This window comes from Rhamphochromis sp. 'chilingali', assembly GCF_963969265.1.
Source record: "Rhamphochromis sp. 'chilingali' genome assembly, chromosome: 16".
In the NCBI taxonomy this organism is placed as follows: domain Eukaryota; kingdom Metazoa; phylum Chordata; class Actinopteri; order Cichliformes; family Cichlidae; genus Rhamphochromis; species Rhamphochromis sp. 'chilingali'.
In genome coordinates, this window is record NC_137943.1 from 34,656,167 (window position 1) to 34,672,152 (window position 15,986).

General features: G+C 46.7%; 1 protein-coding gene across 7 annotated transcripts in view; it reads left to right on the plus strand.

The window, feature by feature from the left end:
* The window catches only part of LOC308412932 (cytolytic toxin-alpha-like), a 141,413-nt gene that overhangs the window by 106,734 nt on the left and 18,693 nt on the right, over positions 1-15,986 (plus strand). For 3 of the 7 annotated variants that reach the window (XM_080907646.1, XM_080907647.1, XM_080907648.1), the window contains one exon: positions 7,108-10,267. The exons of 2 other annotated variants lie outside the window; for them this stretch is intronic. In XM_080907646.1, the coding sequence (XP_080763772.1) occupies positions 7,108-9,131 (2,024 nt within the window). In that variant the 3' untranslated portion in view covers positions 9,132-10,267. Of the gene's footprint in view, positions 1-7,107; positions 12,468-15,986 lie in introns of those variants that run through there. 2 more of the 7 variants (XM_080907645.1, XM_080907643.1) reach the window with 2 other exon arrangements.

Here is a 15,986-nt window from a genome sequence, read left to right on the forward strand (position 1 = left end):
CAGACGGTTGGGTCTCAGTTTGTCCGTTTATTAGGCACATAAGCAAGCGGGTTGCTAACTCAGGGGAGAGCGCCCTCGTGCTACACCTCTCTTCAGCCTGGCACACACACATAACACCGAACAACCAGGTCCCCCCTCCCCTTCCTCTACACCACCCTCCCTACTTCCTGCAGCACAACCAAACATGAATCTTAAAGGAACAACAACAGCGTGCAGAGATAACCAACATGTCACTGTAGAATAACACTTAACCATCGTTACACTGCCCCCCCAGCAATAAGTTCCTCGTCCCCGAGGGAACGACACAGTCTCTGAGGCGGGGTGGTAGCCTACGTTCCCTCCTTGACCTCCTGAGCCCCTGAGGTGGACGCGGAGCTTCGGGGCTTTGGGGTGAAGAGTCCGAGGGAGGGGAACGCAGCCCCGGTCGGGGGCCCCTCTGAGCAGGGTCATGGACGCTCTGTACACGTCCCTCTGGAAAGGAGGGGAGGGACTGCCCTCTGTAGGGGGCCATCCGGTCTCTGTGCAGCGCTACTATCCTCCCCCTAGGAGGCAACTGCACCCTGTAAACAACTTCCCCCACTCGCTCTAGGACGCTGCAAGGCCCCACCCAGCTGCTATCCAGTTTAGGACACCGTCCCTTCCTCCTCTTTGGGCTGTAGACCCACACCAGCTCCCCAGCACGGAAGTGCCTCCCCTTAGTGGTGATGTCGTAATTCCTCTTTTGGCGCAGGCCTGCCTTCGCCAGCTGCTCTCGGGCGTAGGAATGTGCAGAATCCAGCCGGTCCTGCAGCTTCCTTGCGTAGTCCCGGCCCGGTGGTGCCTCTGGCGCGTCCGGGGGCTTCCCAAAAGCCAACTCTGCAGGAGTTCTCAGCTCTCTCCCTAACATGAGCAGGGCAGGCGTACATTGGGTGGAGTCCTGCACTGCCGACCTGTAGGCCATGAGGGTAAGGGGAAGATGGTAATCCCAGTCCCGTTGGTGTTCTGAGGTAAGGATGGCTAGCTGCTGGGCCAGCGTCCTGTTAAACCTTTCCACCAGCCCATCGCTTTGGGGGTGAAGTGGGGTGGTGCGGGTCTTCTTAATCCCAAGGCGTTCGCACATGGCAGCAAAAACCTTGGACTCAAAGTTACGCCCCTGGTCACTGTGGAGGATCTCTGCTGTTCCAAAGCGGCTGAACATCCCCTCCACTAATACATCAGCGACAGTCTCAGCCTCCTGATCTGGGACGGCGTATGCTTCCGGCCACTTGGTAAAATAGTCCATGGCCACAAGAACATAGCGGTTTCCTCTGTATGTGCGAGGAAATGGGCCCATGACGTCCACAGCTACTCGCTCCATTGGGGCTCCTGCTGGTTGCTGCTGAAGCTGAGCCCGGGACTGGTCCTGTGGCCCTTTGTGTGAGGAACATGCATCACAGCTGCGGCAAAAGTCCTCCACATCCCTCCGCTGTTGACCCCAGTAATAGCCCTGGCGGAGGCGGCGGAGAGTCTTGGAGACCCCAAAGTGGCCGGAGCCAGTGCTCCCATGGCAGGCTTCCAGCACAGCTGACCTCAGCGACCTTGGCACCACAACCTGCCACCTCTCCTCCCCCGTGGCAGGATCCTTCCAGGTACACTCCAACACCCCCTCCTTCAGCCTGAGAGCTGCAAACTTGGCCCATAGCCCCCTGGTACAGATGGAAAACCCAGTGACCTCATCCCAAAGGGGTTGCTCCCCCTTCTCCAGCCACTGCAGGACCGGCAGCAGGTCCGTGTCTTGTTCCTGCCATGCCCTCCACTCCGCTGCATCCACCACCAGAAGAGCCCTGCAGGCGAGCTGTGCTGCTCCGTCTATTGTCGTGAGTTCCCGCTTTATTTCCTCTCGCTTCTCACAGTAACGGCAGCCAGCTGCAGCACATGGGCGGCAAGAGAGGGCGTCTGCGTTAGAATGGTGCGTCCCTGCTCTGTGCTCCACAGTGAAATTGAAGGCTTGGAGCTCCTCCAGCCAGCGAGCCACCTGTCCCTCTGGCTCCCTGAAAGACATCAGCCACTGAAGGGCAGCATGATCAGTTCTGATAACAAATGCTGTGCCGCACAGGTAGTACTTAAAGTGTCTCACCCCCGCCACCACAGCCAACAGCTCTCGTCGTGTGACACAGTAGCGCCGCTCACTCCTGTTCAGGACCCGGCTGAAGTACGCCACCACCTTCTCCCCTTTCGGCCCAACCTGCGACAACACCGCTCCCAGCCCCACATTACTTGCGTCAGTGTCCAGGACAAAAGGCAGGGTGGGGTCAGGGGGGGCAAGGACTGGGGACTCTGTCAGCGATCTGCGGAGGGTGTCGAACGCCTGCTGACAGTCCTGTGTCCAGATGAAGTCACGGTCCTTCTGCAGCAGGTGGAAGAGTGGTGCGGTTATGGAGGAAAAGCCCTTCACAAACCTCCTGTAATAAGACGCCAGTCCTAGGAAGCTTTTGAGCTGTTTCTGGTCTGCTGGTGTGGGCCACCCGGTAATGGTGTGAATTTTTTCCTCCAAAGTGCTGATGCCCTCACGACCCAGCTTGTGGCCCAGAAACTCCACCTCCCTCCTCATGAAGTGGCACTTGTCGGGATGCAGCTTCAGGCCTGCAGCCGCCACCCTCTCCAACACTTGTCTCAGGGCATCCAGGGCAGCATCAAAGGAGCTCCCGTGTACTAGAAGATCATCCAGGTAAACCAGACACCATTGCCGTGGGACGCCAGCCAGCACACTGTCCATAAGCCTCTCGAAGGTCGCAGGAGCGTTGCAAAGACCAAAGCTCAGGACTTTGAACTGCCATAGTCCCCTGTTAGTGCAGAAGGCTGTCTTCGGTCTGGATTCCGGGGACAGTGGCACCTGCCAGTAGCCACTCCGCAGGTCCAGGGTGGAGAACCAGGAGGACCCGGCTACTAAGTCGAGAGACTCATCAATCCTGGGAAGGGGGTAAGAGTACTTCTTCGTCACTTTGTTGAGTGGTCTGTAGTCCACACAGAAACGCATCCTAGGACTTTTTTTCTTAGGCACCATCACCACCGCGGAGGCCCACGGGCTATCAGATGGCTCTATGATGCCCGCCTTCATCATTTCACACAACTCTCTGTCCGCAGCCTCCTGATGAGCCAGGGGCAGGCGGCGGGGGCGCACTTTAATAGGCTGGGCATCCCCGGTCTCAATGATGTGCTCTACCAAGTGTGTCAAGCCAACACCACTTTCTTTCAGGGCAAAAATGTCACTAAACTCTTTTAGTACCTGCCATAGACTCTCTTCCTGCTGTGGAGTCAGCCCCTCACAGTTCTTTGACCAGATACTCCTCACTGCTGAGAGCCTCTCCTCCTCCTCCGCCTGCTGTTCTGCTGGCGGGTCTGTAGGGGTCTCTGCGGTGGAGGTGGACGCCGCGGCAGATGCTGTGCAGACCGGGGGAGGAATAAGCGGCACCTTCTTCCCATCAGGGAGTACGAGGAATCCTTTGCCTAAGTCCAGTACACCACCAATGGCTCGTAAAAAATCCAGCCCAAGGATGCAGGCGTCCTTCACGTCAGCCACCCAGGCAGCATAAGACACACCGAGGTCCCCCACCTTGAACTGGAACACTCCCCTCCCTCTCATTGGGGCCAGATCACCGGTCACAGTCTTAAGTTGCACATTAGTCGGTTGCACAGCAGCTCCGGTTGGGACAACATCGGGTCGGACCAGCGTTGCATTGGACCCCGTGTCCAGCAGGGCCGTACAGGACACCCCCGCAATCGTCACTGGAACATGGCAAAAGCCGTCAACCTGGGTCCAGCCCACAGCGATGGCCGCACCGGGTGGAGGTGGTGTGGGGATGTCGTTCTCCCAGGCCCGTGTACTTCCACCTACACGGGCCCGTGGGCGTTTCCCTGAACCGCTGCAAGCTTGGGGCACTGCCTGATGAGGTGTCCGACTTGTCCAACTGCACAGGCCCGCTGGCATCTCCATCTGTTCCACAGGTGCTGACACAGCCCTCACCACGTGTGCGTCATCAGCGCCCCCAGAGGATCCTGCAAGCATCTCCCTCTCCAACGCTAGCTCCAGGGCTGCACTGAGTGTGGCCGGCTGAGCAAGCTGAGTTTGCATACGGAGCTCTTTAGGGCTCAGGGCCTGCAGGAACTGGTCCCGAGCTAACTCCGCCTGCACTGATGGTGGCATGCTGTCATACGCCCTCCGGCAAAGGCACTCGACTTCATGGGCCAAAATGCGGAGGGGCTCACCTGGCAATCTGCGTCTGTTGTGGAACTCCGACCTCAGCAGCACTGGTTGGTTATACTGCCCGAAGCGCCTCTGAAGTGCTCCGACCAGAGCATTATAATCTCCCCTCTGCTCCTCGGTCAGCAGCAGCAGGCATGCAGCTGCATCCTCACACGGCACAAAGCCAATTGGAGAGCTTTATGTTCCTCAGACCAGCCAGCTGCAACAGCTAACAGCTCGAACTGTGCGATAAACACTTCCCATGGCGTCTTGCCGCTGAACTTAGGCGTTTTTATATTCGCTGCAGCTTGCTGGGCGCCGCCATGTTTGTTTACATCACGTGACGGCGCGCCAAGCGAGGTCGACTCCTTCCCGCCGGAATCGCGGCCGCTGTGCGAACAGTTCCCAAGCCTAGTCAAACCTGGAGAAAATCCAGCCTCGGCAGACAGCCGCAGCGCCGTTTCCCTCACTCCATGAGCGGGCGCGCGCGGACGAACCTCCCTCTCCTCCGTCTCCTTCTTAATCCTGCCCGGCAACATCCTCGTCTCGTAACGGCAAGCGTCGCCAGCAACAGGGTGTCGGGCGTTCTGGGGTTCTTTTTTCTTTCTTCACTTCTGACACCAATGTAACATTCACAAGAACCAGACGGTTGGGTCTCAGTTTGTCCGTTTATTAGGCACATAAGCAAGCGGGTTGCTAACTCAGGGGAGAGCGCCCTCGTGCTACACCTCTCTTCAGCCTGGCACACACACATAACACCGAACAACCAGGTCCCCCCTCCCCTTCCTCTACACCACCCTCCCTACTTCCTGCAGCACAACCAAACATGAATCTTAAAGGAACAACAACAGTGTGCAGATATAACCAACATGTCACTGTACAATAACACTTAACCATCGTTACAATACAATGCATACTCTCTCTCTCTTCATATGTGTGTGTGTGTTTCTCTGGTGAAATTCAGTATGGTTCCGACAAAAGTTCTATGTTAACCCTCTGGGGTCCATGGTATAATTGGCTGTTTTTGACTACTTTTAATTTTACCTCTATATTTCACCTTTAAAATATGTTTTTCTTGCCTTGTTTGGTATCATTGTTTTCAGCACAACCTCAAATATCTGAAATTTGAGTTATTTTTTCATTTTAGTATACTATATTAGCACAGTTGATCTAAACTCAGACAGGAAATTCAAAATCCGAGTAAAAAAAAGTTATATTTTTTACTGTAAAACCCACAAACATGTTTAACGAATCATTTTCATAGCTTGAAATGCAAATAGAAATTGTACATTTCTAAAAAATTATGCACCAGTTTTGCAAACAACAAAGTTATATGGTACTATTTACCTAAAAAGTGCAGCCAAGACCTCAGGCGTTTTTTATATAACCATTTAAATCTATTTACAGAACAATCAGCTGTGCTGCATAAAGGAGAAGGCACACAAATTATTTGTGCCAGTCCAAAAAATGTAGTTTGTGTTCAGTATAAGACAGAGGAGAACAGCACAGGCCTAAACCTGCAGGTCTGACAGCAGGAGGTGCATCAGTCCAGTTTTCCATGTGGGAACAGCGTTTACACTGGAATCTGCCTTTGACGGCTTTTTTAGAGCAAATATGAAATTCAGCAGTATAACTGACACACAATACAAAACAATAACTACACAACACACTAACTACAGCCTCCAAACACGCTAAACATCACTAATGTCTCACATAGTGATACCCGCTTTCCGTTGTGGGTGTCACTCCTAAAAACTTCCCCTTCTCCCTAAACAACCAACTGGCGCGCCAGAGGGAGTCTTCGCCCAGGGCGCCAAACAGGCTAGAACCGTCACTGTCTGTTGGGACTAACTCCCTTTTGGAGCCTTGTGGCACCCAGAGGAACTGTAGTGTTTAACATTTCCAAGTTTCAGCTCCACAGGTTGCCTCGTGGTTTTAACTGCACCCAGTTGTGTTAAAGTGATCCGGACTGTTCCTTTGTCCTGCTAATTTTTATTTTTACAATTCTCAAAGAAGGTTCAAACTGAGCCTTCAAACAGAATTAAAACCTGCTGCTTGCTCGAAGTTGTTGGATTCTAGCAGATTAGTGTTTGAAGTCCTCTGGAAACAGCCAAGGTTTTATTATTCCTGCTTCTGACTTCTATTTATGCCTTTTTGTAAAAGAAAAAACAACAACAACAAAAACAAGCTCTAACTAACTGCTGTAATCAATGTGCAACTGACAGGGCCTAAAGATAACATAAAGATAAGAACATCTTCCCTGATCCTCATGAGTAAAGTCAGTCACTATTAAAACAAGTTGGCAGCCATGATGCAACACCTGGAAACCTGCTCCAACTCTTAGAGCGCTTTTCCATTTGGAGCTACTCAGGTTGGCTTGAGTCGACTCAGTCTTTACGATTTCATCATTAGCTGGTAATACCTGGTACCAGATACTTTTTTTGTACCAACTGCATGTCACTGATTGGCTGATCAGTGACATGCAGTCTTTTGACAGTGGCGTCACTAAATTAGTTATTAGAACGTTTCCCTCACGAAAATCCAAGCTGCCATTTTTGATATTATTACTGTCATTATCTTAAATACTGAAAACTCAGATGCAGAGCCTGAACTCTTCATCTGAAAGAACTCAGTTAATCTGGTTCATCCAGACAAACAAAAGATTTGTGCTTCATTTACTATTTTGATTTCATTTTGGTGAATATCACAAAAAGAGATGAAAAAACAAAACAAGGAAAATCATGAAATCAACAGCAAAAGTTTGACAAGTTTGCTCATAGAAACACACCGCTCTGTGTATTTATTTTAAAATTCACATTTTTTAAAATAATTTTTTAACATTTATTTTAGAATTTGATTTAATTGATGGAGTCCTGGTAGTACTTTTGTTGCTTCTTCTTTTGCAGGAATGACTCTGTGGGATCGTGATGACCTGATGAAAGATGTTGGAGAAAGACCGCAGGCCTCTAATGATTTTGAAATTGTTGCATCTGAATCAATTTCAGACAAATCTTCAGCTCTAAATGTTGATGCTTCACTGAAGGCAAGTTTCCTGGGTGGACTGGTTCAGGTTGATGGATCTGCCAAATATCTGAATGATAGTAAATCTTCCAGAAATCAGGCCAGAGTAACACTGAAGTACAAGGCAACCACAAAGATCCAGGAGCTGTCCATGAATCATCTTGGAAGAGGAAACGTGAAGCATCCATATGTTTTTGATCAAGGCTTAGCAACACATGTAGTCACAGCTATTCTTTATGGAGCACAAGCTTTCTTTGTGTTTGACCGTGAAGTTTCTGAACAGGAAAATCATCAAGATGTTCAGGGCAACTTGAAGGTGATCATCAAGAAGATTCCCTTACTTTCTGTAGAGGGTGAAGGTTCCCTGAAGATGGAAGACAAGGACAAAGAAAGTGTTCATAAATTCTCCTGTAAATTTTATGGAGACTTCTGTCTTCCAAAACCACCAATAACCTTTCACGATGCAATAACAGTCTACCAAAGCCTGCCAGGATTACTGGGAGACAAAGCTGTACCAGTGAAGGTCTGGCTGCTGCCACTGACAGCTTTAGATTCTTCTGCTGCTAAACTCGTCCGTCAGATCAGTACAAGATTAGTTCAAGAAGCACAGACAGTCCTGGAGGACTTCAGTGAGCTGGAAATGAGGTCCAATGATGTACTGGGAACCAGCACTGCACAGCAGTTCCCACAGATTGGTAAAAAGCTTAAAAGTTTCAAAGAAATGTGCTCTGAGTTCAAGCTGGAATTCCAACAAACTTTGGCCAAGAAGCTTCCATCAATCCGAGGAGGAGGAGAAGAGGAAGCTGAGCTTGCAGAGATCCTGAAGAAGAGACATTCTTCACCTTTCAGCAGCAAAAGCCTGAACGAGTGGATGGATTGTAAAGAGAGAGAAATCTACACTTTAATGTCTTTTACCAGGATGATGAAAAACACCAAAATCATCTCGTCTCAAAATGATCTGTACAAGGAAAGTCTGAGTGCAGAGCATGTTGTGTGTTTTGTTTTCACCTCTCTGGGAAAGGATGAACCGTACCTCTCAGCTTTATCAAGATACTTAAAAGGAAAAACCAACCCAGACCTTCAAGATCCTCACACTCATGATGTAGAGAAGGAACAATGGTACGCCTCAAAAGAAGTAACGGCTGAAATGAGGAGGAAAGCAAAACTCTTCAGTGATTTTGCAGAGGCCAACGAGGAGAACAAGAACATGAAGTTCCTGACAGTGGGGTTAACTAATGAGACCCAGGAAGGTTCCAGCATCCACCTTTATGAAGGTGGATTTGCTGTCAGTGAGAACTTTGAGCCTCCTTCAAAGCCTGAAACTGTGACAGCAGCTGACATAAACCACAACAGTGTGACACTGAAGATTTCTCCACCCAGATTTGGAGCAGAGAACATCACCTCCTACTCTGTTGAGTACTGTGTCAGTGGAGAGGATGGATGGCAGCAGAAGACAGAAGCAAAGGCTGAAGAAGTCACAGTGAGAGATCTGAAGCCAAACACAGAGTATGTGTTCAGATGCAGAGCAGTGACCTCAGCAGGTGTCGGGCCGGATAATCAAGTTTCTATTAAAACAACAGAAAGTTTGACACTCATAAAGGAAGTCCTCAGAGAAAGAAAGCAGCTCGAGATTTCAGTTGAGAATCTGCAGGAACAGGTTAAACTTGGGTTACGCAAGCTTGAGGAGATAAAAGAGACAATTGAGACATTTAAAGAACATGAAGCAGAGATAAAGAGACATGAGAACTTTGAATTTGAAGTTACTGTCAAAAAGCCTGTTCAGGAGGACATTTCTGGGACTGGAAACTACAGCACCAACTGTCAGCAGTGTCATGTCACCTGTCACTATCCCTGTCCCATACGAAAGGATGCAGATAAAAGAAAGTGCACAGCAATGGGACCAGATTGATACTGTACTCAGTGTCCAGGCAAATGTATTTGGAATGTACACTTTAATCAGAAGTACAGATGGTACTATAAGGACATTAGAGAGAAAAGAACACTAAAGGAGCTGAAAGAAAAGTATGAGAGAGCCACAGGAGAGAAGATGACTGTTCAGAAAGTGATTGACAAACTGAAGGCTGAGTATGACTGTTTGCATGCTGAGGTGATGAAACTGATGGAGAGATCTGCCAAGTGTCTGAACAGACTCAAAGAGATAGCACTGAAGCCAAACCCTCTGTCCACTCCAGAGTACATCGACATGCTTATGGAAGGAGAGAAATCTGAGGGCAAACCAGGCTGGAAGCAACGAGTTGAGTCTCTGATGGAGATGAAAGGAAAAGCAGAGACAATGGCTAAAATAGAGCAAGGAGAGAAACTCCTTCACTGAACGTTCATGTGATCACAAAGAAGAACAAAGAAAAGGTCGAGACCAGTTTGAACTGAGACGATAAAGATCTGAACTCAGTCGACAAAGACAAACAACACGTAAAAACCCTCTTATTTACTGTTTGCTGCCTGATAAGATCTCATTTTAAAACTGATTTATCTTTAACATAGAAATGTGATTATATTTTATTGGACATTAAAATGTTCAACTTTTTACTTTTTCCTTTCAGCTTCTTTATATTCTTTATGTTTGATCTAATATTAAGTTTATTTTCTCAGTGACTCCTGATGTTGATGTTAATGGACTTTTTATTGTGTTGATTTTTATGCTTTTATTAAAAAAGTATAATTTTAATTTTGTTTACTTTCCTGGATTTTTCTGTTGCTTCATAAAACACAGCAAATGTTTATCACACATATGAGAGCAGCTGTTTTATCCTCTGTGTGAGGGGATGTAGTTTTACTAACTCACACGTGTCATTTACACATTTACAGCTTCATTTTCATTTGCTTCCTGAGCACTCGTGCTGCCGGTGTGTTAGCTTTATCTAAGTAAAACCCTTTGCTGGAACAAAGAGACGATCCACTGCAGGGGCAAAACAGCGGTCCACCTAAAGAAAAGGCTCTTATACTCAAACAGATACAGATGTGTCTGCCGTACCATATATCAGAAACAGAAGATACAACCTCTCTCATGACCCTCGGATGTATGTGAGGTATGCCAGAACACTCTGGAAAAAGGAGTGAACGTCCTCCCATCTCATAGTACACAGAGTCTTACTAAGGATGAGACCTTCTGTCAATATGCAAACAATTGTAGACTCTAAGCATATATGATTATGTTTCTAAGTACAAATGTCAATTCTAAAATCTCACTCTGACACAGCGTTTGTTCACAGTTAAACATTTATTCAGCCAGTCCTGTCATTAAGTTGTGTTTGATTAAACAGAGACATGAATCCCTTTGTTGTCGTGTCAGGAGCTGCACGCTGTGGTGACCTGTTGTAACAGGAAGCAGCTGGAAGTCACTTTATTAAGATCAGAATTCAGCGAGCTGATTGGTCCATATTCTCTCATTTGTTAGCAGGTGTCCTGATGTTTTTAAAGTAATAATTTGAGCTCTGATTCATTAATAATTACTCGAACCTGCTGGATTAGCTTTAAGATCATAGTCACATGATCATGAGTTTGTGAGTGTAATGTTCTCATTAACATAAAAAGCTGACCTGCAGGATGATTTTGGTGAACAGGCCTCTCAGTCAGCATCACTGATCTGCTTCAGTCTGACTGCTGAGCTGGAAAAAAGCCGAACCTGAAGATTTTATTCTTCATCTTAAACATGTCAGCTCATCAGATAATGCCTGCATGCTTCTACACTGTCTGCTGTTTGAAAACACATTTCACTGCATTTAATACCAACTTGAAGTTAAATGTGACTGAACAACATCAGAGGTAGAAGAAGCACAGAGAGCTGTGGTCTGAAGACAGATGAACACAGCGTGTGAGAAATTGTAATCTTTACAAAAAACTTCCAGTAACTGTTTAGGAATTACAGACATTTTTATACACAGTCCCTCATTTTCAGATACTCTAAACTGGCTAACAAGTAGTTTGATAATTATGATTTGATCAACTGGTCCTGAATCCAATTGACACCCTCTTCTCAACGAGAAGCCTGAGGTTGGGGGAGCCCGACTATCCTGGAGGGACATTCCCTGCCAGATACATGATGGACAGGTGGAGGAACTGGAGGGTCATGTGCCTGGCGGGACGGTCGATCTAGGACAGGACGAGTATCTACCTTTTCGGAACCATGATAACAGGGTTCTTGCTGATCTTAGCTGGCTTGGACCTGTGTGATGGACCGAGTTGAAAACAGGAGGAGTCACAGAAATTATTTGAAAAATAGGGTTGGCATTTAAACCAAAAATTATATTTACAAAAGTAATAAATGTTGAGCTCATAAAAGAGGTAAAAGAAACAAAACTCAACTCATGTAAAACCACAACTTAACAAACCAACTGACTGCCCAAACAAACATAACTGACCTAAACAGGAAATGACACACAAGGGTATATCTAATGGCTGATCAGACCACTATGACACGTGAGGGGTAACTAAACAAAACACAACTGTAAACAAGAAACAATGCAGTACAGTCTGGTTTGATAATAAACTAAACACCAAAAAAGAAAATCATTAAACCCTAAACTCAAATATTTAATTAAGGGCAACAACTTTGTTTTTACATTAAAGAAAACACACACTCTCCCCCTTCAGCAGGAAGCGGTGGTGCAGTCCAATTATCCCTGTTGCATTTAATGCTTTCACACCCTGGCCACCACATTTTGTCTGGCAGCGACTTCAGAGTGTGGCCATGGGTTTGTCCATCACAACCACCTTTCTGATGATCACCATCACCCCATGAGGCAAGCATGGAGCTCCAGACCGAGAGCGGCTGATGGTCATTTGATATTTCTTCCATTACTAAATAATCACACCAACAGTTGTCACCTTCTCACCGAGCTTCCTGCTGATGTCTAGTAGAACGTTCCTGGCTTCTTCAGGTCTACGGTCTTATCTGACATCCTCTGACAGATTTATGGTCAGATTTATAGATGTGAAACTGTGAGTGTTAAAAAACATTTCCTGAAGATGAAAGTTGAATTTCAATGTTTTTTTTCTCTTTGTGCACCAATCTGTTCAGTAATGTTTAATTAATGTGCTTGTTAATATTACTTGAATGTTGTCTCGTCTGTCATGATCAGTAGCAGCAGCTGCAGTGTGTTGGTGCCACAAGGGGGCAGCAGAGTTTACAGCCGCAGATATCAGACCGTTTGCGGTTGGAGTTGTTTCCTCTCAGAGACCAAGAGGCAGACGACAGAACAACTTCAGAGGATCGACGACCTCTGCTGTGAGTACACTGTGGGTCATCATAATGAATGCTAAACGATCCAGGTTGATCAGTTAAAGAGGCATTTCAGTCAGTCAGACTGTCTGTCGTCATTCAGGGAGTGAAACGCTTTCATCCCGTCAGTGTTTTATAACCAGCGAGTGAAACTGAAAGTGAGTGCTGCCATTAATCAGCTCAGATAAAACAGGACGACCACACAGTAATGGAGTTTATTTATTTAATCCCAAATGTGGGATGACTGTGTCACTAATGTGTGAGTGTCAGTGATAGTCTGTGGAAAACAAAAAGCAAACAGAAACCGAAACAAACAAACTGCTGGGGAGGAGAGAGAGAGAAAGTTACAGGGTGTGGTCCAACAGTCAGATTTCCTCAGGAAAGAGAAAGCTGAGTGGTCAGAGCACGCTTTGAACAGTCCAAAAATTACCTCGTACCTCCTTCTCCTTAACATTTTTTCTTCATCACAGTGGGAAACATTACAAGGTGAAGGAAAGGTATTAAGGAGGATTTTTAAGGACTTAAAAACGAGAAGGAACTACAGTGACAGAAGATGGACTACAAAATGTGCATCTCACTGTGTTCTTCAATTTATATGTTATTACCACTCACAACTATATTAAAAATCATGGTAGCAAACAAAGTTATAGTTGAGTCATATTCAATTCAATTCAATTTTATTTATATAGCGCCAAATCACAACAAAAGTCGCCTCAAGGCGCTTCATAGATACAGAGAAAAACCCAACAATCATATGACCCCCTATGAGCAGCACTTTGGCGACAGTGGGAAGGAAAAACTCCCTTTTAACAGGAAGAAACCTCCGGCAGAACCAGGCTCAGGGAGGGGCGGGGCCATCTGCTGCGACCGGTTGGGGTGAGAGAAGGAAGACAGGATAAAGACATGCTGTGGAAGAGAGACAGAGGTTAATAACAGATATGATTCAATGCAGAGAGGTCTGTTAACACATAGTGAGTGAGAAAGGTGACTGGAAAGGAAAAACTCAATGCATCATGGGAATCCCCCGGCAGCCTACACCTATTGCAGCATAACTAAGGGAGGATTCAGGGTCACCTGGTCCAGCCCTAACTATATGCTTTAGCAAAAAGGAAAGTTTGAAGCCTAATCTTGAAAGTAGAGATAGTGTCTGTCTCCTGAATCCAAACTGGAAGCTGGTTCCACAGAAGAGGGGCCTGAAAACTGAAGGCTCTGCCTCCCATTCTACTTTTAAATACTCTAGGAACAACAAGTAGGCCTGCAGAGCGAGAGCGAAGTGCTCTAATAGGGTGATATGGTACAGGAGAAATCTGCTCTCTCTTTCTAGTCCCTGTCAGGACTCTTGCTGCAGCATTTTGGATCAGCTGAAGGCTTTTCAGCGAGTTTTTTGGACATCCTGATAATAATGAATTACAGTCGTCCAGCCTGGAAGTAATAAATGCATGAACTAGTTTTTCAGCGTCACTCTGAGACAGGATATTTCTAACTTTAGAGATGTTGCACAAATGGAAGAAAGCAGTCTTACATATTTGTTTAATACACTGAACAAAAATATAAACGCAACACCTTTGTTACTGCTCCCATTCCCCATGGGATGGACGTAGAGACCTAAAATTCATTCCAGATACACAATATAACCATCCCTCCCAAACAGCGGTCACAAATCAGTCCAAATGTGTGGTAGTGGGCACATCTGCCATATTGAGATAATCCATCCCACCTCACAGGTGTGCCACATCAGGATGCTGATGTGACATCATGAGTAGTGCACAGGTGTACCTCAGACTGCCCACAACAAAAGGCCACCCTGGAATGTGCAGTTTTGTCTCACAGCAAAATGCCACAGATGCCACAAGCAATGAGGGAGCGTGCAATTGGCATGCTGACAGCAGGAATGTCAACCAGATCTGTCGCCCGTGCATTGAATGTTCATTTCTCAACCATAAGCCATCTCCACAGGCGTTTCAGAGAATATGGCAGCACATCCAACCGGCCTCACAACCGCAGACCTCGTGTAACCACACCAGCCCAGGACCTCCACATCCAGCAGGTTCACCTCCAAGATCGTCTGAGACCAGCCACCCAGACAGCTGCTGGAACAATTGGTTTGCACAACCAAACAATTTCTGCACAAACTGTCAGAAACCATCTCAGGGACGCTCAACTGCATGCCCGTCGTCCTCATCGGGGTCTTGACCTGACTCCAGCTCGTCGCCGTAACAGACTTGTGTGGGCAAATGCTCACATTCGATGGCGTCTGGCACGTTGGAGAGGTGTGCGCTTCACGGATGAATCATGGTTCACATTGTTCAGGGCAGAAGGCAGCTGAGAATGTCCCAGTTCTTGCATGGCCAGCATACTCACCGGACATGTCACCCATTGAGCATGTTCGGGATGTGCTTGACCGGCGTATACGACAGCGTGTACCAGTTCCCACGAATATCCAACAACCTCGCACAGCCATTGAAGTGGAGTGGACCAACATTCCACAGGCCACAATTGACAATCTGATAGACTCCATGCGACGATGTGTTGCACTGCATGAGGCAAATGGTGGTCACACCAGATGCTGACCGGTTCTGGGTCCCCAGACCCCCAATAGCGCAAAAAACTGCACATTCCAGGGTGGCCTTTTGTTGTGGGCAGTCTGAGGTACACCTGTGCACTACTCATGATGTCAGATCAGCATCCTGATGTGGCACACCTGTGAGGTGGGATGGATTATCTCAATATAGCAGATGTGCCCACTACCACACATTTGGACTGATTTGTGACCACTGTTTGGGAGGGATGGTTATATTGTGTATCTGGAATGAATTTTAGGTCTCTACGTCCATCCCATGGGGAATGGGAGCAAAAACAAAAGTGTTGCGTTTATATTTTTGTTCAGTGTATATTTGTTAGAAGGGTTGTTTACAACGTTTTGGCAGCAAAGACGGGCAGAGAGGCAGGGTCAGGTTTATTTAACCCTATGCTTGGACTTGTCACCGTTGGCCATAACATGATCAGAGGTTACTTATTGACCCTAACAACTACATTTCAAACAGTACTGATCAACAGGTGCTCATACAACAAGTGGCACAGACTTTATTAATATATTTGTAAATAATATTTGACCTAAATATATGGGTCTTGTGATTTGAAGATTTAGGTTAGATGCATATCACAGTGGTTCCATTATATAAACACTCCGGTGTAGGTGTATATAGTGTACACGAGTATATATACCGTATTTCCCAGACTACAGAGCGCACCTGAATATTAGCCGCACAAGCTAAAATCAGGGGAAAATCCTGTTTTGTACATACATTAGCCGCACCTGACCAAAAGCCGCAGGTGTTTCAATGTTGACTCATCATATGTAAGAGAATATGCACAAAGGGAATTGTCAGGAAAGAGATGGCTGTTTGGAGACACACCCCTTTTATTAATATTTTGAAAAACAAGTTATGGGTACATATTTGCACATGTGCTGTGCTTCATAAATGAGTAACAAATGTATTACATAACAATAACCTACAGCACACC